Raw genomic sequence first — 24468 nt, forward strand, 5'->3', positions numbered from 1 at the left:
TTGACTTGTGGCTCAGAAGTTAAAAGGACACGGATTGGAAGGATGGACCACTGATTACTAAGGGTGAAGACCACTTAATTCCCCACCCACCTCACAAAGTTATTGCAGATTCCAAATTGTATGCCAACAAGTATTAAACTTCACCAAGCACATCATATATGTTTATATCATATTTACAGCATATCACTATCAATTCAGTGAGGTGCACTTACACGTATGTGTGTCTAGCCCACCACCGGCTAGACATTGCCCTAAGCACTTGGCTAAGTCTTCTAGTCACTATCTCAGGTGACTTTATTTTCCCTCCTGCTAAAATTGTGGCCCATCCTCTAAGGTGATCTTAAATCCCATTTCCTGTCCTGTGGGCAGAGAAATCTTTTTCTTCCAACTATCCAGACACACTTGTTGACGGCACAGACTGCCTGCCATGGGCTGCAGGGTTCCATGTGCCATCAGTATCAGGGTTTTTCTTGTAAAATCAGATAGGACGCCAGCAAGAGAATCCCGTGTGCCTTCAGATCCTTAGTTCTACTTCAGAATCAGTGTAGAGAATGGAGATGTTGGATGAGAGACAGTGAAGGGCAGGAGCCCCTTTCCTTGCTCATGACCTTGAGAGATCTCACTGAATGCCTACTATGTGCCCACATCTTTTTTCATCCTCGGCATCCAGATTAGCGTACTATTAAACACCTGAGATTAGACTAGGGTTAAGACAAATGTTTCAAAACCGTCTGTGAAAGGCGGTGTATCAGTTACCCTTCTGTTGCTGTGGTAAACACCACGAGCAAAAGAGAATGATGGGACAAAGAGTTTAATTTTGCTTAGGGTTCTGGAGAGATAAGTCTATGAGAGCGGGAGATATGGAGGCAGGAGCAGAGGTCTCGGGGATCACATCTTAATCTCAAGCACAAATCAGAGAGAGAGGGAGAGAGGGAAGGGAGAAGGGGAGGGAGAGAGGGAGGGGGAGAGTGAGGGAGAGAGAGAGAGAGGGAGAGGGAGGGGGAGAGGGGGAGGGGGAGTGAGGTAGGGGGAGGGGGAGAGAGAGGGAGAGGGGCAGGGAAGGGAAGGGGGGAAGGAGAGGGGAGTGGGGGGGGGAGAGGAACAGAGAGCGAGCACAGTGAACTATAAGTGAATATGAAAGTAGCTTCGAATCTTAAAGCTGCCCACTAGAGGCATCCCTGGCAAGGCAGACCTCCCTGTAACCTCTCCAAATAAAGCCACCACCCTGTAAACACGTGTTTAGTCTATGGGAGACACTTCTATTCACGCCACCACAAAGAGTTAGTAAGGGCACTTTTGATTCCTAGGAATAGAATGTGCAGTGGCTTGGCAGGGGAAGAAGATGACGCTGAATACGTTCATGATAGTGTTTCCTAACTTCACAGTCCACTGCTGAGCAACAGGTTGTGGCCTTTTGTGTCAACGACTTAGGGTAGAGGTTTATTTTTTAATGCACACACAAACACACACACTCACATACACTTACACCATTCACACTCACATACACTTAACACACATAAACATACATTTGCGCATACTCATAATCACCACACACTTACACACTCACCATATATTTACATACACATGCTCACACACACTTAGACACATATACACTCTCACAGTCTTAACACATACATACTGACACATATGCACATTCACACACACACACATATAGTCACACACATATGTACTTTCACATACACTCTAACACACACACTGACACATATGCACATACCATCATACACACCCTCAGACATATACAGTCACACACACTGTCACACACACAGTGACACACATGCATTCACAATACATACCATCACACACACACACACACACTCTCTCTCTCTCTCTCTCTCACACACACACACACACACACACACACACACACACACACACACACACACCACTCCAATTATAACTGAGCTTCTCAAGTCATCATTCAATCAACATCACCAGGGTGGACCACAGCTATGAAAGCCATCACTCTTACTTCCCAGGAAGCATTCAGTTTCAAAGTGGAGGAGGACCTGGAAACTACAGCGCGAGAAGCCTGGCTCCCCCAGGAGCTCATGGAGCTTCTGTCTGTCCTTGAGGCTGTCCTTCTGAGTACGGCTTCCACTCAGCCACACTGAGATGATACCTGTGCTCATTAGAGACCAGGTGATTGCAGCTCCTTTTAAAAGAGCTCTTGGGCCACCATGTGCCATGTCCCCTCCCTGACATCCCCATCCCCTCCATCTCCACTCTCTCCATCTCTAGCTTTCTGTTCTTTGGTAAACAGGGCCAGCCGTGGTGAAGAACAGAGCTTTTGGGGGCCAGCACTGTGGCTGCCTGACTGGGCAGGCCCCTTAACTTCTCGAGCCCTGTTCATCATGGTCGAAATGAAGAGTAAATGGTAGCACACGCCGAGTGCAGGGCAGTGACGGTAGCCTTCTTTCCCTTACAATTTCTAAGGCAAGAGACAGACAGAAGAGTGTGGCTTTGGCTCATGATCCAGCTCGGGAGCAGAGGCACAGGCCACCTTCTGAGGCAGGACAAAAACATGTCAGCAAAGGTGCATCTGAGTGTTTCACACCAACACCCAGGCCGGCTGAAACCTCTTCAAAACACAAACTGGCCACAGAGGGAGCGCTGGGAGGTGACTGCACAGACATCTACATGTTCACAAAACACCTACATGCATGTTTAAGAAAAGCTCCCAGCCCCTCTGGAGCATACATCCCATAATTGGCTCCCTGTTCAACATATGGTTAACAGTTAACTATAAAACTAAGTGGACATCAGAGAGGTTTTGGGGTCAGCATATGCTGGCTTATACCTAATGGCAGCCTCGATCCAGGGCTTTGCTAGGCTTGAGGCCAGAGAGGGCCCACTGGGGCGGGGGCGGGCACAGGCAAGCCCGCTCACATTGTAGAGCAAACAGGGGCCTGCAGTATATGCAGGTGGGGTGGGCAGTGTGGGCATCAGGGCTGGCTGAATGGCAGTCAGGTGATGAGGGATTCTCAGGGTTCTTTTCCATTGGTTCATATTTAGCTCTGGAAGCCCACTCAGATGAGGGAGGGGGAAATGTCTTGTTTATATAAAGAATATAAAGTTAGAAGAAACCAGTTCTCAACATGAATGCTAGTCAGTCCCCACCTCTACCTCCCACTCAAGTCCCCCACGACTGCATTTCCCATTATCACTTATGGTATTGAGGCAAGTTGCTAGGGCTAAGTCCCAAGCAACTGGCTAGTAGGACTGTCATGGAGGTGGGCTTTTCTAAACCTACCTCCTCTCCCTGGGCCTCTATGCCTCTTGAATGGTTTAAAAAAAAAGCAATTTGCAAAACTACATTTTCGAAGTGACTTTTGTAGGAGAAATCTCTTGTTTATGAGCTCAGACTCCTAAGATAAAATGCCTGAGTTCAAATCCTGCTTCTGTAGTTACTTGCTGTGTGATCTAAGGCAAGAGACTGTTGCTCAGAGTAAACAACACAGCAAACAGTGCCATTCATATGTCCACTGGAGAACAAATGTATGAAGGAATAAATGCAGGGAAAGTCCTTCCGGTGAGGCTTGGTGTTGTCGAAAGGCTGGACCCACTGATAGGGAGCAGACTTGCTTTCTATCTGCTGGTTATTTTATCAATCAATAAGATGAAATTCACACCGCGGAAAAAGTCGAACGTCACACTAGAGTGCGGGTGACCTTTGTCCCAGGCTGTCATCTGTGCTGCAGGCTCATTCATCTCCAGAAACCATCTACTTCTGCCCCAAAACTGCACACGGCCCTCTGATCCCTCCTGAGATGCTGTTGAAGTTTAAACCCTCAGCCTTCTACGTAGCTCCCGTGTACCCACAGGCTAATAACTTTATCCGCTTTGGTTTTATTTTCTGTTTATTTTTTTTGTTTATTTTTTATTTTTTGTTTCTGTAGGTTTGCTTTAATGATCCAGATCATTAAGCTTCGGGGAGGGCATGGTTGAAATAAAGTTTCTCTTTCTGCCCCTACATAATCTAACCTGTTTTCCAACGTCTTCACTGTTAAATAAAATTACAATATTATTTGCTGTACAGGGCTGGGGGGAGGGGGGCGGGATGGTGTACGTTAACTAACAGACAACACGGAGAGCTACACTGTAGATGACAGCTGTACACATCTGAAGGAAGTTCTATAACATGACCCCGTTAGGTACTGTGCAATGACGTCTCCACCACTGGGGAAGGATTTTGCAGAGATCGTCTTCGAGGTGAGTCTATCAAAGGACGTGTACCGTGCACCATGACTCCGTTGACGTGGACTCAGCAGCACAGTCTGACTTTATCATCAGACTATACTTAGAATTCACACAAATGCCTTGAACAAGAGACATCGATTGTCTGGGACTCCGAACCCTGCTGGCTAGGGATAGCCCATCTCCCTAAGCACAGGGCTAGATTACAGAAAATAGGCAAAATACAGGGAAAGCAGAGAGCCCGCATGCCAAAGAAGTTATGAGGCTTATAAAAATCACGACAATAATTACATTCGGTTCAGCGTAGCGTTAAGGACTTCATTTTAGGAGTGATCGCCCAACGAGCATTTTTAATGGAGAGAACCAGTCTATGGAACAGTAGTTTGGGGTTGGTGCTGGTGATACTAACAAAACTGTCCTAATTTCAGCCTTCGTGTCTCATGCTGGGGCCTCACCTGGGAGGACAACAGGAAGTCTCCCCACAGGACCAAAGTTAAGGAGCTAGTCAAATCCAAGGATCTCAGAGCCTTGCTAAAGAAAGATAAGATGCAAAATAGAGGCGTAAACACTGAACGGAGCTGATCGCAGTCACTTCTGGGTGCAAAAAGCACTGTCAGAAGCGACTGTGATAGAACTTCTGACAAAGATCTCCATCTCTCGGTCATGACCCCTTTGGGGGTCAAATGACCCTTTCCCAGGGGTCACATGTCAGGAGATGTCCTGCGCGTCAGAGATTTACATTATGATTCATAACAGTAGCAGAACTGCAGCTATAAAGTAGCAAAGAAAATAATTTTATGGTTGGGGGTCACCACAACATGAAGGTATCAAAGGGTCGTAGCAATTGGAAGGTCGAGAACCGCTGTAAGGAGAATAAGGTAAGGCGTAGAGGAACTAGAGGGGGTGGTGTTAAGGGGGAGTTTAGCATTTCCTCAACCCAAGTGTGGCCCCATCCCAAGAAGCTCATTGCCAATAAAATATCCCAAATCCAAATGCATTTAATAAACCTGACCCATTAGTATCATAACTTACATCAGGCCACCTTGAATGTGGCTAGCATGTTAGTCTATCCTCAGGCGAGATCATCTCACACAGAGCTGATTTAATAACCTAGGGTTGACGGACAGACAGGTGGATGTTTTGAAGGCATGGCAGGACGAGGAAACAAAAGTAAAATATAAAGAGACAGACGTTGAAGATACACCTCAGGGAACTGGCTGCTGCTTGCTCTAGCTTCCTTTCTGTCGTGATAAAACAGTCAGACCAGAAATCCAATTTAGGGAGAGAAAGGCTTTGTTAATCTTACGCTTCCAGTCCATGGTCCACCACACTAGGTAGTCGAGGCAGGAATAGCAGGAAGAACCTGATGCAGACACTGTGGGGAAGAACACTGCCTTCTTCTTCACTCTTGGGCTTGACCAGGGGCTGAGGCTTACTTAGCTCTCAGTATACACCCCAGGACCGCCTGCCTAGGGACGCCACTACCCACAGTACACTGGGCCCTCCTGCACCAGTGGACAACCAGGGCAATCCCCACAGAGGCCCACAGGCCAATGTGATCCAGCAGGTTCCTTAGTCAAGGCTTTCCTCTTGGATAACTCTAGGCCATGTTAACTTGACAAGCTAACTAGAACACTGTTCCCCCCGTATTGAGTGGCCGAAGTTGAGTACGGTTCATCACTCTCCCCCTTATCTCTAACTCCAGCAACTACTCCCACGGCATCCGAAAGTCGAAGGATTGTACGGGAAACCACTGGAAGATGGGGATCACTAAGAATGAAAGTCATGGCTATGATTGTATTCGCCACCCCCACCCCTCTGCTGGAGATTAGATGCCTTCTTCCCCATGCCCAGCAAACAGCATTCCTGAGGCAGCTCCATGTGTCTCAGGCATCCCGGGATGGGAATATCTCTGGGGCAAAGCCTTGTGGAACTGTGTGGGCTCATAGCTTTTTCCACTACAAAAGACATGGCTGGCCCACACAACCCCTTAGGTCTTTCTGACTCTGATATGCTGCCGATTTTGCGTTCAAGGTTTCAGGCAGTAACAACTAATATCTTATGAAGGAGCACACGTATGTCAGCTACCTTTCCGTTGCCGTGGTAACACAGTGTGTCCAGGGGATCTTACAGAAGGCAGAGTTTATTTGGGTTATGGTTTCAGAGGAACAGAGTTCGATATGAAGAGAAGTATGGCAGCAAGCAGCAGGCATGGAGCGGGAGTAGAACCCACAAGGATGATCAGGTCATTCACAAGGATGAAGCAGAGAGAGTGGACTGAAGTGCTGTGTGGTCTTTGAACTCTCAAAGCCCATCTCCAGGGACGTGCGTCCTCCAACAGGCTGAACCTCCTAAACCTCCCAGGATAGAGCCAGCAACTGAGGCAAATCTGACACCATAGGGGACATTTCTCAGTCACACCAGGACAATAAATAGCTAAGGGAGTATTGTTTTTCATGATAAATTTTAGTCCCACAGAAAACATTACATACAACAAAATATACTAATTATCTGCTTCTGCCTCTGCTGATGGAGCCAGCAGGCCGACCACCGCCGGCCGGGGCTGTGGGATTGCTTTAGAATCCTCTGTGGGGTTTGATTCTGTAACACACTTACTTTGTCTCACAGAACACATCCAGAAAAGAACAATGAGCCCCCACCCCAACCCCCCACCGCCCTGCAGGCTCACGGCTGTATTGATGAACCATACTCGGGGAAATCTATCATTCTAGTGACTTTAATTAGCTCTCAAACTGATTATTGATCAATCATCAAAGGCTCATTAGGGAGCAAAGCCCAGTATTCTTTGGCAGTGTAGGGCTGACATACAGAGACGTGATAGGCTTCTGTTTTTTTTACCGTTACATTCAACTGGGGCATTAGTCATGTCGAAACTGCTAAACTGAATAATAATTTTTAAAGTGTTAATATTAATTACAATTAGTTTCTAAGACTTTGCTACTTTAATGAAACCTTTTAGTGAAAGATGGGTAATTTAGCTTTAAAAGGATAAATTATTTTATGCCTCATTAGAAAGAAAATGTTTCTATTTGTAACAAGAAAAAGAACGAACTTATTAATCCTGATCTGAGTTTGTGCTGTTCTCAACAGCTATCAGAAATGGTTTCTAATTTAAGGCTTTGAGTCACGGGCAAGGGTTGTTGGTCCTGTTCACCTCTAAGGGATGCCTGATGAGCATGTGTACCCAGTCAAAGTTTCTCAAGGCCCCTTCTTTGTGCCCCACAGAAGCCTTGTCCTATTCAACCTTACTAACATATTAGTTCATTGTTATGTAGCATGTATGTGACAACTTGGGATATTTTATTGTTTCTGCTAGTGTTTCAACACATAAGGTAATTTTCCATAAGCACTATACAATAATGAATACTGAAATATGTACTCACTTTAGAATTTTCAGGGACTTCTCATATGAAATGTCATTTTACTTAATAAACTCTTTCTCCAAAATTGTTTTCCTTTCCTTCTTCCTAAGTATTTCAGTGTAGACAGGTAAAGAGGCAGGGTAGACATTTTTTTTTTTTTTTTTGGTTCTTTTTTTCGGAGCTGGGGACTGAACCCAGGGCCTTGCGCTTCCTAGGCAAGCGCTCTACCACTGAGCTAAATCCCCAACCCCCAGGGTAGACATTTGTGAAAGGGCTAGCTTATTCAACACTTATTTTCAGACCACAGAATGGGCACTCTTCTTGCAATCCCACGGGTGTGTTGTTTCCTGCCAGTGGCAGTGCGCTTTCAATCATAGAGCCTGTGATGGTTTGAATATGCTTGGCCCCGTGAGTGGCACTATTAGGAAGTGTGGTCTTGTTGGAGGACGTGTGTCACTGTGGGTAGGAGCTTTAAGACCCTCTTCCTAGCTGCCTGAAAGCCAATCTTCTCCTAGCTGCCTTCAGATGAAGATGTAGAACTCTCAGCTCCTCCTGCACCACACCTGCCTGGATGCTGCCGTGTTCCCACCTTGATGATAATGAACTGAACCTCTGAACCTGTAAGCCAGCCCCCATTGAAATGTTGTCCTTTGTAAGAGTTGCCTTGGTCATGGTGTCTGTTCACAGCAGTAAAACCCTAACTAAAACATTGCCCTTCTTTGTGGAATCTTTTCTACCCATCCTTTATCAGTAGCTGAAGGTGTTGGCTTCTGCAGGGAGCCTCCAGAGGGGAGGCAGCTATGCAGCCTTGGACGGAGTACCACTTGCACCAATATCCCACCATCAGGACTGTGTGTCAGTTATCCATTGCTCCCAGGACTCTGACGTGGGCTGAGAGGCCCCTCCCAAGCAGTCTGTGTGTGACTTTGATGCAACAAAGACAACCCTGAAACCCTTCGAGCTGAAACTCCGAGGACTCTCCACTTGGGGCGAGTGGAGATTTTGGCAAATGTCAAACAGTTGCTTTCTTTAAACCCTGCAGTGTTACAAACCACAGTTCCTTTGTGCGTGCTTATGGCAAAGACACCCTCTATAAAAACAAGCACACTGTCTTAGTGACAGTCCATTCTATTTGATAATAAGTAACTTTGATAATAAGCTCAGGAATCAGGCTATTGAGTTTAAAGCTTAGTCTTGCTTCCTGGTTTTGGCATCTCTAAACCGGGAATAAGAGAAATCAGATAGAAGGTTATCGTGGCAAGAGAACGAATGGAGGCCAGCGCTTGTGAAATTGTAACTAGCAGGGTGGATGTTTAATAAATGCTACTGCAATTAATAAAATATTATGCTGTTCTTTCATATCTACTGTGGCCTGACTCCAAACTTTCTTTCTTTCTTTCTTTCTTTTTTTTTCCGAGCTGAGGACCGAACCCAGGGCCTTGTGCTTGCTAGGCAAGGGCTCTACCACTGAGCTAAATCCCCAACCCCCTGACTCCAAACTTGTATTTTAGAATTTTAACCCCCCAAGGTCATAGGATTAGGGGGGAACATAGAGTGATTAAGTCATGGGGGCGGGGTTGTCATAAATGGGACTGTTGCCTACAAATGAGATTTTAGGCTGACCCTGCCCACCACATGGGAAAATAGCAGGGTCCTATGAGCCAGAAAGAAAGGCCAGGAGGCCCTAACCAGACAGTGAAACCCGTGCATGTCATTGATCTTGTATTGCCCTCAGTGTCCAAGCTGCGAGAAATAAATTTCTGTTGTTTCTGATTTGCCACAGTTTTGCTACAGCAGCTCAGAAAGACTCAGTCACAGTCACTGTCCAGAAACCCACAAGAGCAGAGCCCAGGCAATGCCCACTTGTGTATTCCTACATGCCTGGGAGAGGGTGGGGAGGAAAGAGAGCTCTTTTCTTTTGTTTGTTTTGTGGATCAAAGAAACTGACTTACAAAGAGACTTAATCCTTGCCTTATAAGTCAGTGGAGTAGGTCAGCAATAGAGAGGGCCATTCAGAAAGTTCTGGTATTGAAAAGAGCTTTCACAGGAAGCTCAGAGGCACCAGAATACAAGTTTAATCTATTGTTTGTAGACAGAATCCACACCAACCAGGGCCACCCTGAATAGTGGTGGCAGCAGCCTTGGGTGGCAAACAATACAGTTTGAGCATCTGGGGATGTTGAAGGGAGAAGCAAATACACGATAAAAGGCCATTAAATACAGAAGAGGATCAGAGTCACCTGCTACTATAAACAGCTCTCTCCAGGGAAATGGCTCTCGTGACTAGCGTGTGCTAGGCACACAAGTGCTTTCAGTTTATACACGCAATGCTAAAACCGAGAACACAAAACCCTTGAGTTCTTAAAGTCATAAAAGCCTCTCATTCGCCCCCCACTTAGCACCACCACTCTAAGGGGAATGGGAACCCTGCACGGGAATCCTTTTCTTTTAATGAACAATAGTCTGAAATTTGACACCTATCCTCTTAAGTCTCAAACTGAATGCTTCTCACTCAGTTATGAAGATGAAAGAGAGGGAGAGAGCAAAGGCCCTTTGTGAATCTGAGCGAGAAAGCCTTGAATTTTCAGCCTGCTTCTGATTGGAATCTAACCTTTTTTTTTTTCTTTTAAATTCTATATAATTGTGTGCTTGTGTGACTATGCATATGTGTGGAGGGCAGAAAGGCCTATGCCAAATGTCCTCCCAATCTCTCTGTAACTAACCTCTCTCTGTGTCTTTCTCTCTCTTTCTCTGTGTCTGTCTGTCTGCCTTCGTTGAACCTGCAGCAGGATGATTTACTGGAATGGTGGGCCAGCAAACCCCAGGCATTCTGTCTTCACCTCCCAGAGTTGGAATTATAGGCAGAGGCCACTCTATGCTTGATGCTTTATGTCAGGGCGGGGGACCTGAACTCTGGTTTTCTTGATTGTGGGGCCACATTTTACCTAGGAGCCATCTGTTAGTATTCTGTCTAAGCTCCACCCCCACAGTTGCCTGGCAACAGCCAGGTGTGCCTGACTCACTAAAAGGGGCTGCTTGCCCCCTCTCCCTTATTCTCTTACCTTCTTGCTCTCCCTGTCTTCTCCCTCTTGCTTCCTCTCCCTCCCACTCCCTTCCCCTCCCTCCTCTCTTTCCATATGCTCCTGGCTGGCCTCTACTTCTCCTCTTTTCTCTCCTCCCCTCCCCTCCCCTCTCCTCTCCTTCCCTTTCTTCCTCTCCCCTTTTCTCCCCTCCCCTCCCCTTCCCTCCCCCACCCCTGTCTCTCTGTTTCTACTACCCTCTCAACTCCCCTCCCCATGCCCTGAATAAACTCTATTCTATACTATACCCTAGTGTGGCTGGTCTCTCAGCAGGAAGGGATATCTCAGCATGGACCACAGAGGCACCCTTTCCCCCACACCCGACTCACATCCACCAAACATATTCTGTCTCTAATTTTTATAAAACACAGCTGTCCTCAGGACTTGTTTAGACTCATCTCTGCAGACTTTTCTTGTCAATGCTAAGGTCTGCTGCCGCTGCCCATCCTATAGTGCGTCATGGTAGTTCTCCAGCATCCCCAGGGGACAGGTTCCACAAGGCCTCAGAGGTACCGAAATCTGGGTGTGGATGTTCAAGTCCTCTACATTAAAGGACACATATCTGTACAGAGTCTTTGTGCACCCTCCTGTCAACTTTACATTTCTAGATGATTTACCACACCCAGTGCAATGCACATGTTGGGTACACAGGGGCTAGACTATGTCACCCAGAGAACTGTGGTAATGACACAAGATCCATAACTGTCTAGAAGGGATGCTGGTGTGGGGACCATTTTTGACCTTTGATTGGTTGGCTCCACAAATGAAGAAATCGTGGATATGTCGGTCAACTGTGAGGTCTGCTTGGTGGTAAAAAGAAGTCCCTAATAAAAAGGTACAGGATGTGGGCTAAAAGCAGGCAAGGTTCTTCTGTCTCCTTGGCTCAGCTTCTGGCCAGAAGAGTAGAAAGAGCTAATTATGTAAATGGCTGAGATCAGCGCCAGGAGGGAGGTGAGTAACTGCTGCCTGGACAGACTCTGGCCTGGAACAGAGGCTCCTGCTCTGACGCAGGCCCACAACTCACAGAGGCCCATGGCTGGTCTGAATTCAAGCCCTGAGCTTCACTTCCAACATGGCCATGAATTAGCTCCGGGACTCTACTTCCAAAAGGAGGAGATTAAGTTGATTTCTAGACACTGATATAGTACAAACGTCCAACCAGCCTATGGGCATATTAAATGCAGACTATCACATGAGGTAGAGACCATGCGAATTTAGATAGGTTAAAATGGATCACCAAATACAGTTGACTTAGATCTCGATTTCCTTTATATGCTTTGTTTTCTTTCTACTGAGAATCATTTCTAGTCTCATTTCGAGATGATTAATTGAGGAAAAGTGTTTACTGTGTGTTCGGGTTGCACTCTGTGCATTTAGTATTATATTTATATTTATATTATATTTAAAGGTTTGATGAACAGCAGCCCTATAGCTTAGTCAGCCGAGAAAAATAAACCCAATTCAGATGTCTGTCGGTGACAGATTCTAATCATTTAAAAGCCACAATTCTATATTCCAGAATACAACACTTTGGGTAAAATACGTTGTGGTTTCCAGACATCCTCAGTACGAAACATTCTTTAGTGTTTTAAAAAAAATTTTTTTTGTAATATATGCATGTTCTGTTTCACTTTCTCAAACCAAATAATTTTGGCAAAATAAGTTCATATCGTTCACTTAGAAAGTCACATTGGTGGTGCAGAAGCACTAGCCTGAAGCGATTTTCGATTCTCATTAATAAATTGAAAACTCTTAGCGGGAACTAAGGGGTACTGGGTATCATAACTAGTAGAGTGCCCTAAAATAGATCTCTGTAAAATTGTCAAAATAGCTGTCGTCAGAGATCCATGAAATGTTAACTTTGTTTGTTTGTTTGTTTGTTTATTTTATGTGAGTACACTGTAGTTGTCCTCAGACACACCAGAAGAGGGCATCCGATCCCATTACAGATGGTTGTGAGCCACCATGTGGTTGCTGGGAATTGAACTCAGGACCTCTGGAAAAGCAGTCAGTGTTCTTAACCGCTGAGCCATCTCTTAGCTGCAGTCACTGGGGTATTAACACAAAGCCGGTCAGATTTGCTAACTTTCTGGGACAGTCAGTCCTGGGGTTACTGACAAGGAACCCCATGATACCTGCGCCTTTCTGTTTCCATTCAATGGCTACCAGCCGAAGCCAGGGGCAGACAAAATGGAATCTGTCCGTCGTCCATGATCTCTACACAGAATGCTTTTGAAAACTCCCTTTCCTGGGAGCTTCATGGGGGACATGGGCATTCCAGTGAGGATTTCAGAGTGGGAGATTTTTCTTTTTTGTTTTTTACATATTCCTTCCTCCTTATTTCTTTCTGTTCAGGGTTTTGCTCCGAGACTCAGTCCTCTTTGTAGTTCATCTCAAAGGAATTAATTTCATTTTCATTACAGAAATATAGATTCCAAATATTCAAAGTGCCCTTGAGGTAAAAGAAGTACTATACACACACATACTTCTTTGAGGTTCACTGAGAAAAATCTGATATAAGGCAAGTGTCTTAGGCTCTTTCAGAACCCCCAGCCTTGCCTGGGGCACGCTTCCTCAGGAGCCACTAGGCTCCTGCTTCATAAACTGGAGACCAACTGGAGACTTCCCCTTATAGTTCTCTGATGCTGAAGTCTCAAAAAAGGCTCAAAGTAATAGCACCATCCTTCTCTTTCTCGGTAAAACAATAACTATCTCCTTGTGTTCTCATGTGAAGCTATGTGCTTCAGACATATGTGAAGGCCAGGATGGACTGTGCTCAGTGTCTCAGTAACTTCCTAGATAAGCCTATAGGACGGTGCCTGAGAGAGCTTCTATCTGCCATTTTTGTCACCGGACAAATGGGACTGGGCTCAGAAGGCAGAAAACAGAGGTGAAAGAATCAAAACAGCAGAACGAGGCAGAGATCAGTCTAAAATAAACAGTGCCATGTTCAGGCTAAATGAGAGACAATGTTTTAAGGAACTTTGAATGGACATACTCAGGTGTCTGTCTGTCTGTCTGTCTGTCTGTCTGTCTCTCTCACACATACACACACACTCTTTTCTCACACACATATACACACTCTCATACACACACTCTCATTTCACACACACATTCTCTCACACACACATTCTCTCTCTCTCTCTCTCTCTCTCTCTCTCACACACACACACACACACACACACACACACACACACACACACACCTCTCCTCGACTCTCCTGGCATCCTTCCTAGGGCAGAGGTCCAGAGGAATGATAGGTTTTGGAGAAAGAGCTGGGATTAGATTTTGGATGAGTCACACACTGTCTGTGTGACCGTGAGCTAATTGTTCAGCCCCAGTCCCTATTTGTAAAACTGAAATTAGGTCTGCCTGTGTCATGGGGCTGCTACAGGAAGTCAGCATCACGATGGATGTGCCTGTCTGAACGTCGGGGTGAGCAAACCTCCTTTCCTCAGCTCTCCTCCTTGTGACTGAAGAGACCTTGAGGATGGATTACTTCTTGAGTAGTCTGGCAAGCCTCTACTGACGCATAAAGCGAGAGTCAATTCCATGCAACTAACTGTCAGTTTCCTGTGTATTTATCCTGTGCCTATGTTAATCTCTGTCAGGAGCAGCTCACTACGGACACTAAACTCTGTTTTGTATAGTGCCATAAAGCCTATGGACTGAACAGAAACACTAACAGAAAACAAATAGCTCCATATCATATGTTTATGACATATAATTTAAAATACAGGGTAACCTTGACTTTAACCTAAGATTTTGGTATTAGGACAAAGCCTTTATTGGGGTAATTGAAGGCACTTTGTTTTTGTGTTTCCTAGGTAAGCAAATCCTTTTTTTTTTTTTTTTTTTTTTTTTTTTTTTCCGGAGCTGGGGACCGAACCCAGGGCCTTGTGTTTCCTAGGTAAGCGCTCTACCACTGAGCTAAATCCCCAGCCCCGGCACTTTGTTTTTGAACGATCCCTCTAACCCCTGGGTCTGTTTTTCCTTACCCAGCTCCCCAGCACTATCCTGGTAGAGTTGATGTAGTTTTCTTACATAAATTACCTCCTTTGGTTCCTTACCCCTCAACATTCACTCTAAGAAAAAAAACAAAAAACCTACATATAGGCTGAGTAAACCCTAACCCCAAAGTCTAAAATCTGTAATCCTGAATTTAGGGTGTCAACCCAAGGTTTAAAAATTTTGGACCTTTTGGATCTCAGGCACTTGAAGTAAATACCAGTCACCTGGTAAAGTCTATGCAGATAATTAAAAATCTGAATGGCTCCAAGCAGAGTGGAAAGGAAGACTCAATTTGCATATGTGTAAAACCTATGTGATTACCACTGGTAAACACCGTCCCTGACCTATATCTCCAGTTGAGGAGACAGAGAGGGACTGGTGACCATCCCTGCCCACTGGTGACTAAGACGAGGCTGCGGAGAACAACAGGAACAGCATCTGGCATTTTACCCAGAGTTCTGAATGTTTTTTGTCTGCATTAGCTCTTCCAGCTCAGCGGCCATAACATACCGCCATGTGCTTTTCTGCTTACATCTTCTCAGCAGAACGGGACACACACTGATACACTGTATTTTATCCATAGCTCCCTCTCCAGTGCACGCAACAGTGCCTCTTGCAGAAAACAGTCAAAGAGTCTCGATGAAGTCTTTGTAACATTCACTCTTTCCAGAAAGTGGAAGAGTTGGCTACTGTTATGATTGCCATTGCAGATGAGAAACTGAGGCAGAGGTGGGAGGGTGTGTGGTTCAGGAGCCATCCATCCCTCCCCCTTCTCTGATGCTTTATCAGATGTTATGGTGGCTAATTTTAAATGCCATGCAGACAGGCCATGGGCTGCCTGGTTAATTTGTTAGACATCACCGTAGGTCTGTCTCTGAGGGTATTTCAAGATGGCGGTACCACTTAAGCCAGTGCACTGTGTAAAACAGATTGCTTTCCCCGTCACTCCTTATGCAATCCATTCGTGGCCTGCACTGCACAAAACAGTGGGGAAATGCTGACTCCGGTGCTGTGTGGTGGCCTGTGACTGGGACTCCCACTCTCACACATGGAATCTAATTGGGATTTACAGGACCAGCTCTCTAGGTTTTCTCAGGCTTTTGGACTCAGGGGAGAAGCTATATCACTGATGCCCTGGAGTCTCCAGTTCCCTAGCTCAAGGTCTTGCTAGGTTGGATCTTCCACAACTGTGATAACTAGACTGGGCACGTGCCACACACGGGTAGCACTTGGGTTTCCTATTAGGTGTTCAAGGTTAGCCTCTACTATAGAATGAGTTTGAAGCTAGCCTGGGCTACATGAGACCTTGTCACAAAATTACTTTGTATGCATGCACGGACACATGCATACACATCTACTCACATGTGCATCCCCACTGCCCCATTGGTTGAGAGTCTCTGGGGAAACCATGTCTAATATAGATGTTCAGAGAGGTGAAGTACTCCCAAGACTATACAGATAGCAGTGACCAGAGCTGGGATACAAATACAGGTTTGCTAATGGCGAGCCATTTTTAACATGCTTATGTTGGTTCCCCCTACTCCCCTTCCTCCTCTTCTTCCTTTTCTTCCTCCTCTTCCTCCTCTCCTTCCTCCTCTTCTTCCCCCTCTCCCTCTTTCTCCTCCTTCTCTTCTTTCTCTCTTCCCCTTCTCCTCTTCTTTCTCTTACTCCTTTCCCCTTCTCCTCCTCCTCCTCCTCTTCCTCCTCCTATTCATCTTCCTCCTCCTCCTCTTTTTTGAGTTTTCTAGACAAGTTCTCTCTACATAGCCTTGGCTGTCTTTGAACTGACTTTGTAGACCAGGCTGGCCTTGAACTTAGAAATACTGCCCCCAGAGTACTGGGATTAACCCAGCCTTTTGCTAGGTTCTTAACCCCACTGTCATCCTTGATGGCTCTACTGTGTAGTTCTATTTCAAATGTTCAACTTAGGAGGGACGTTCCAGCCAAGACTCAGAAATGGAGTCTGAGAATCCTGGATACCCTCACCTTGGCCTCTTAGGTCCCACCTATTGACTATTTATTTGGGTGGGCACTGCTAAGCAGTACAGGGTGCCAGCCAGGCCCAGGTTTTGTTTCTCCCTTACTTATTATTTTACTTTATTTTTTTTAATTAAAGCAATGTTAATGCTATTGACTCTTACAAACATATACACATGGGCAGGTCAAAAATTACCCAATATATCCTCATTTGGGGGAGACAGTAACATTTTAGAGATCTGGTTTCAGAATGATTCCCTAAAATGATACCAAGAGAAACAAAGTGGCAGTAACAGCCACAGGCTCTGGAGCCAGATGTGGTTTGAGTTCTCGCTTTACTAGAGACTGTGCAAGCCAGGGCAAGCCTCTCTATGCCCTTAGGTCCCACAACTACAGAATAAGGATAATGAGTTAACCACCTCCTGGTGATGCAGTGGGGAGATCACGTAATGTGTTAGCATAATAGCAAATGCACACACAGTAAGGATGCAGTAACTATTAGCTACTTTGAGAGGCATGACTTAGCTATGAGTAACTTCCTAAATTCCCATGAAACCAACAGCAAACAACCGCTAGCAACGAACTGCAATTTCTAGATGTCCTGGAAGCTCTCAGGGACCATTCTGAGTTCTGGCCTATGAGCTACACAAGAAGGAATAATGTAGGAGTTTCCTCAGGTCTGCCTGACAGATGGGGGCCTGCTCCTCCCATGCTCCACTCTTTCCAGGAATGCAGAGGCCACGGCTAGAGTTCCCATAACTATCTAGACTCCAAGGACAGATGGTGCAATTGGGTTTCTCTGAAGAATAGCCTGAAGCCTTTTCTGGATTTCAGCTCTGTGCTGATAGTTTTCAAACTCTTAGGAGAGAGCGCAGACTTCTAATGTGTTTGTGCCGTTATTCCTGGCATCTGTTATTCAAGGCCAAACTAAGCTTAAGTGCTTTGGTTTGTCCCTTGTGGTAGTCTAAAAACCCAACTAGAGGCTTGAATCCATTTTGAATTCACTTTTTTTTTTTTTTTTTTTTTTTTGCAAACAAAAAGCAAGATGGGGCAGACATAGAAAAGGAGTACATCTTCAAGACCTCCCCTCCTAGGATGGCTGTCTTCACTTATGCCATGATCCTCTCTCCCCTGTTCAGAACCGTAGGACTTTATGCTTTCTGTTCTCTTATTCCATTGGTTGAAGCATTACATTGTATTTATGACATCACCATACAACCTAGACGTGTCAGATTTGGCTCTAATGTAGGAGGGATTACAAAGCGCCGCTTCCTATTGTTTGCCTGAGCATCTGTATGTTATGGGCCAAAGGCTTCTGGGATGTCTGACTAATAAGTCGCCGTGGGAGCAACATCTTAGGAAGTCCACGCATAGCCTACTATGAGGCTGGCTGTAATTTAAAACAGCCTACTCATATATAAGTTAATATAGTTCCCAAATGTTCACCTCCTGAACTCCCAGGTGGTCTCAAGGGTTTGTGAGCAAAGGAGGGATGAATATTTGTCTGACTAGGAAATTAAATAGCAACTGAATTCCCTGAGGCAATGCACTTCAGTGACCATTGTGACATCACTGGCTGTAAACTCATTCTACACGTGATACAACCAGAAGGTTATTTGTTCCTAAGCAAAATACTAGTCAGTGGTTAAACTAAACCATACCACTTTACCCCTGGTTCATTGTTCAACTACCCTACACTTTCTCCATGTAAACTGAGTATGTAAAATGCAAGGATCTCATTTCAACAGGTCGGAATTTGTGTGTTTCTAATATAAAGTGTAGGAAGAGACACATCTTCTTTGAAAGTGTGTGTGGTATGTGGTGTAGTGTGTGTGTGTGTGTGTGTGTGTGTGTGTGTGTGTGTGTGTGTTATAGTGTGCGTGTATGTGTGAGGTGGGGGTGGGGGAGTAGGAAAGTTCTCATTGAAGGTGATCTATGGTCTCCACCGACCATGCTCTTTGAAGTGAATTTTCTTCTTTCCAGGAGCTCAAAAACTATCTCACTCACTGCCTTTCCCTCTATCTCCTAATTGGTACACCGACTCTGAAGGGTGGAATGACTGACAAGGTCATCCAACCTCCAACAACCTTTTCCAAGCTGCTTCACACTCAGACTAATGCTGATTACAGTTCTGAGGACGTGTGTCAGCTGACTCGATCCATCTCCCAGCGCTGCCAAATGCCCAAGCTCAGTGGACAGCAGGATCTAGGAGAGACTAGAGAGATTTCACCTCATATCTGGTGATGAAGCTTCACTCCTATGTGTCTGACAACACAATGGTACGAAACTCCTGTCTATGGTGTTGTGGCAACCAGTAGACTTGTTTGGTGAACTCTTGGCGGTGGGTTTGGATTTCTAGGCAAACAGTGCCTTAGGCAGGAGAACTGCAGAGTACAGCGCAGTCTTCCCTTGAAAGTCGTTCATCAAACACAACACACACTCTGTTTGTGCCTTTCTCAGAGGCACAAAGCTCATTTAACTTTAAACTGAGAAGTTTCTAGAAATGGTTGAAACCTTGGGTCATTAGAAATTGATAAATAACATAAATTATGGGCAGGCAACTGGCCTGTGTCATCTAAAACTCAAATTCATGAGGTATTTAGTATACTGCTAGGCTTTATAAGCATGAAAGTTTTGCAGGCTGCACATAATCCGGGTTTCTGAAGGAGAAATTAACATATAGAAATTATCTGTTCAGTCCAAAATAAAAATTCAGCAAATGTGCTCTATGAAAGTATAGTTAATGTTCATACAAAATGTCACTGTGTCCTCCAATGACATCTAGATATAAAAATCTCAGAAAGGATCTGGGGAGACGACTCCAAAGTTAAGAGTGATCAGTGCTAATCCAGAGGACCCGAGTTTAGTTCCCAGCCCCCACTTCAGGCAGCTCACAACTGCCTGTAACTCCAGTTCCAGGCAATCTGGCACCTTTTCTGGATTTGTCAGGCATGGGTACATACATGACTTGTGCTTAAACTAAGACACACACATATATATATATATACGGATTAAAAATAAATCTTAGGTTATTAAAAAGAAACAACTTTTTAGTGCATTTTATAAAAGTGTTACCTTTTTAAAGGTTTAATTAGCTAACGAACTCCTTTAATCAACAAGTATTAATGGGACACTAGAAATGTGATTTATAAAATTTCATTGTATGTGGATGTCTTTTTAGGAACAAGTAAAATTTTAAATTAAGATAAATAGTTGTAGTTTAAAAAACAAAAAAAAGGTAAAGTGGTTTTAACTTTTTTTTAGGATGACATACAGTTCTTTCAATAAAATGGAGCCAAATAGGGGATTTAGCTCAGTGGTAGAGCGCTTACCTAGGAAGCGCAAGGCCCTGGGTTCGGTCCCCAGCTCCGGAAAAAAAAAAAAAAAAAACCAAAAAAAAAATGGAGCCAAATAATGCAAATTATTATAAGGATATAAAGATATCTCCATTCCCCACCCCCCAAAAAATTAGTGCAGTGTCATTACCAAAGAACCAATGGAACTGAAATGGGGGAGGTGCATATGGGAGACAATAAAAAGTTAGAATACAGCTTTATATTCTATGTTTGCAAGTGATCCTAGGGTCAATCCTCAATTCTGTAAAATATACATAAATAGACAGAAATTAAAGTAACTCTAAATCCCTCACATCTGAGAATGGCAATTAAAGCAAGATACTCAAAAACTGAATACATATCTCATATAATCTAAATGCTTAAAATATGTCTGATTGAGGAATCTATGTTGTTTTTATAAACTATTTAACTCTGTGTGTGTGTGTGTGCGCGCGTGTGTGTGTGTGTGTGTGTACGCGCGCGCGCCCGTGATAAATGCACAAACACTCATATGACTGGTCCCTCTAAATGCGGAGGGCCTGGCAGAAGAGTGTGCTGAGCCCACGGTTAGCCGCTCCCAGAGTTAACAAGAGCATCCGTCAAGTTCTAAAGGGAGCAGCTCCCACAGACCAGAAATACAAAGCAAGAAGTTCACGAACTCACCGTGTAAAGCTCGTTAAGAACCTTCATTAAGTCCTCGTGCAGCTGGAATGCAATCTCTTTGCTCTACAAAGAAGAAGAAATTGAGGGGGAAAAAATTAACAGCGTGCGAGAAAGTTTGCTTTTGAGTTTTACACATTTTAAAGACTACGCGCTTAAGAGAGAAGGATGCGTATGGCATCATGACACCCAGCATGTCCAAAACACCGTCAGCCCAGCTATGCTTCCTTACACTGAGGAGCGAGGCCTGAGGGTCTCTCTAGGATGTTCAGCAACAAATGAATGACAGCCTGGCTGGCTTCCCCACGTCACATGCGACCTCGTGGGGGACAGTGGGGGACGTACACAGGGTGAACTGCCAGGCTTGCTTAGAAGGTGAGTGAGTTGAGGGCCAGGCATGGTGGTGCTTGCCTATCTATAATAATCAACACTGGCATTAGGCAGGCGGAGGGAAGAGGACAGCGTGAGTTTCAGGCTAGTCTGAGCCAGTGTCTCAGCCAAAAGACCGACGCCAGCAATAAGGAGCAGGCATACCCCATATACACTCTCCACACAATAGGAACAACAGGAAAATAAATGGGGAAAAAAGTTAAAAATGGAGAATTTGAGCAATCAGTTTTCCTCTCCCCAAACAGCAAAGTTAGGGGTCATGAACCTTGTTCATTAAGAAAACATTTCTCAGGCTGCATGGACAGCGAGTCCACTCAAGGTCCCCACGCCTCTGCCTCTGCGCTGTTATGATGTTTTAGAAGACCAGACCGCAGAGTTGACTCTTCCCTCTGCTCCCCTAGAGTTGATGGGGATGTTTAATATTGTCTCCAGCAAGCTCTGTAAACTATTTTAAAGGGCACCACCTCCACGCATGTTTATCTCTGCCTTGAGTTCATCCTGTAGTCATCTATGCATTGTGGGAAGAGTTTGTGGTGTGTCTCTATCTACTGTGTGGGGCGGTAACAGGAGTTCTGGGTGGTACAGGTTTCCATGCTGCCTGTGGGAGTGGGTACCTAGGACTTAAGGAGGCTGTCAATCTCGCCCAGCCTGGTCGCTCTGACTATGCACACAGGAAACTTAAAAAATATATATTTACTAACTTTACATCCCGATATCATCTCCCTTCTCTTCCAAGTCCCCCTCTTACAGCTCTTCCCCCATTACCTCCTCCTCTTCTCCTCTGAGAAGGGGCAGCCCTCACTGGTGATCATCCCTCAGCAGATGAGCACTACAGGACTAGGCACATTCTCTCTCACTGAGACCAGACAAGGCAGCACAGTACAGGATCCACAGGCAGGCAACAGAGTCAGGGACAGCCCCCTGCTCCGGTTGCTGGGGACCTGCATGGAGATGGAGCTGCACATCTGCTACCTTAAGCCTTTGATGTTCACAAGAGCAAACTGAGCTGCTGTGCTTGAGATGACTGAGGCAGTTGCTATAGCTACCGAGAGCATCCGCTGAGTACTGTGGAGAGGGAATGGCCATGGCCACTCTTTTTTTTTTTTTTTTTTTTTTTTTATTAACTTGAGTATTTCTTATATACATTTCGAGTGTTATTCCCTTTCCCGGTTTCCGGGCAAACATCCCCCTCCCCCCTCCCCTTCCTTATGGGTGTTCCCCTCCCAACCCTCCCACCATTGCCGCCCTCCCCCCATAGACTAGTTCACTGGGGGTTCAGTCTTAGCAGGACCCAGGGCTTCCCCTTCCACTGGTGCTCTTACTAGGATATTCATTGCTACCTATGGGGTCAGAGTCCAGGGTCAGTCCATGTATAGTCTTTAGGTAGTGGCTTAGTCCCTGGAAGCTCTGGTTGCTTGGCATTGTTGTTCATATGGGGTCTCGAGCCCCTTCAAGCTCTTCCAGTTCTTTCTCTGATTCCTTCAATAGGGGACCTATTCTCAGTTCAGTGGTTTGCTGCTGGTATTCGCCTCTGTATTTGCTGTATTCTGGCTGTGTCTCTCAGGAGCGATCTACATCCGGCTCCTGTCGGTCTGCACTTCTTTGCTTCATCCATCTAGTCCAAATGGGTGGCTGTATATGTATGGGCCAAATGTGGGACAGGCTCTGAATGGGTGTTCCTTCAGTCTCTGTTTTAATCTTTGCCTCTCCCTTCCCTGCCAAGGGTATTCTTTTTCCTCATTTAAAGAAGGAGTGAAGCATTCACATTTTGATCATCCGTCTTGAGTTTCGTTTGTTCTAGGGATCTAGGGTAATTCAAGCATTTGGGCTAATAGCCACTTATCAATGAGTGCATACCATGTATGTCTTTCTGTGATTGGGTTAGTTCACTCAGGATGATATTTTCCAGTTCCAACCATTTGCCTACGAATTTCATAAACTCGTTGTTTTTGATAGCTGAGTAGTATTCCATTGTGTAGATGTACCACATTTTCTGTATCCATTCCTCTGTTGAAGGGCATCTGGGTTCTTTCCATTTTCTGGCTATTATAAATAAGGCTGCGATGAACATAGTGGAGCACGTGTCTCTTTTATATGTTGAGGCATCTTTTGGGTATATGCCCAAGAGAGGTATAGCTGGATCCTCAGGCAGTTCAATGTCCAATTTTCTGAGGAACCTCCAGACTGATTTCCAGAATGGTTTTACCAGTCTGCAATCCCACCAACAATGGAGGAGTGTTCCTCTTTCTCCACAACCTCGCCAGCATCTGCTGTCACCTGAGTTTTTGATCTTAGCCAATCGCACTGGTGTGAGGTGAAATCTCAGGGTTGTTTTGATTTGCATTTCCCTTATGACTAAAGATGTTGAACATTTCTTTAGGTGTTTCTCAGCCATTCGGCATTCCTCAGCTGTGAATTCTTTGTTTAGCTCTGAACCCCATTTTTTAATAGGGTTATTTGTTTCCCTGCGGTCTAACTTCTTGAGTTCTTTGTATATTTTGGATATAAGGCCTCTATCTGTTGTAGGGTTGGTAAAGATCTTTTCCCAATCTGTTGGTTGCCGTTTTGTCCTAACCACAGTGTCCTTTGCCTTACAGAAGCTTTGCAGTTTTATGAGATCCCATTTGTCAATTCTTGATCTTAGAGCATAAGCCATTGGTGTTTTGTTCAGGAAATTTTTTCCAGTGCCCATGTGTTCCAGATGCTTCCCTAGTTTTTCTTCTATTAGTTTGAGTGTGTCTGGTTTGATGTGGAGGTCCTTGATCCACTTCGACTTAAGCTTTGTACAGGGTGATAAGCATGGATCGATCTGCATTCTTCTACATGTTGCCCTCCAGTTGAACCAGCACCATTTGCTGAAAATGCTATCTTTTTTCCATTGGATGGTTTTGGCTCCTTTGTCAAAAATCAAGTGACCATAGGTGTGTGGGTTCATTTCTGGGTCTTCAATTCTATTCCATTGGTCTATCTGTCTGTCTCTGTACCAATACCATGCAGTTTTTATCACTATTGCTCTGTAATACTGCTTGAGTTCAGGGATAGTGATTCCCCCTGAAGTCCTTTTATTGTTGAGGATAGCTTTAGCTATCCTGGGTTTTTTGTTATTCCAGATGAATTTGCAAATTGTTCTGTCTAACTCTTTGAAGAATTGGATTGGTATTTTGATGGGGATTGCATTGAATCTGTAGATTGCTTTTGGTAAAATGGCCATTTTTACTATATTAATCCTGCCAATCCATGAGCATGGGAGATCTTTCCATCTTCTGAGGTCTTCTTCAATTTCTTTCTTCAGTGTCTTGAAGTTCTTATTGTACAGATCTTTTACTTGCTTGGTTAAAGTCACACCGAGGTACTTTATATTATTTGGGTCTATTATGAAGGGTGTCGTTTCCCTAATTTCTTTCTCGGCTTGTTTCT

The 24468-nt window shown here is 44.9% G+C and overlaps 1 protein-coding gene across 2 annotated transcripts in view; it reads right to left on the bottom strand.

Annotated features, from left to right (window-relative positions):
- Positions 1–24468, bottom strand: part of Srgap1 (SLIT-ROBO Rho GTPase activating protein 1) — a 271658-nt gene that overhangs the window by 83420 nt on the left and 163770 nt on the right. For both annotated transcript variants that reach the window (XM_087557299.1, NM_001191784.2), the window contains 1 exon segment: positions 20665–20727. In XM_087557299.1, coding sequence (XP_087413425.1) covers positions 20665–20727 — 63 coding nt within the window.

Source organism: Rattus norvegicus, chromosome 7 (genome assembly GCF_021556685.1).
Source record: "Rattus norvegicus strain SHRSP/BbbUtx chromosome 7, alternate assembly SHRSP_T2T, whole genome shotgun sequence".
NCBI lineage: Eukaryota > Metazoa > Chordata > Mammalia > Rodentia > Muridae > Rattus > Rattus norvegicus.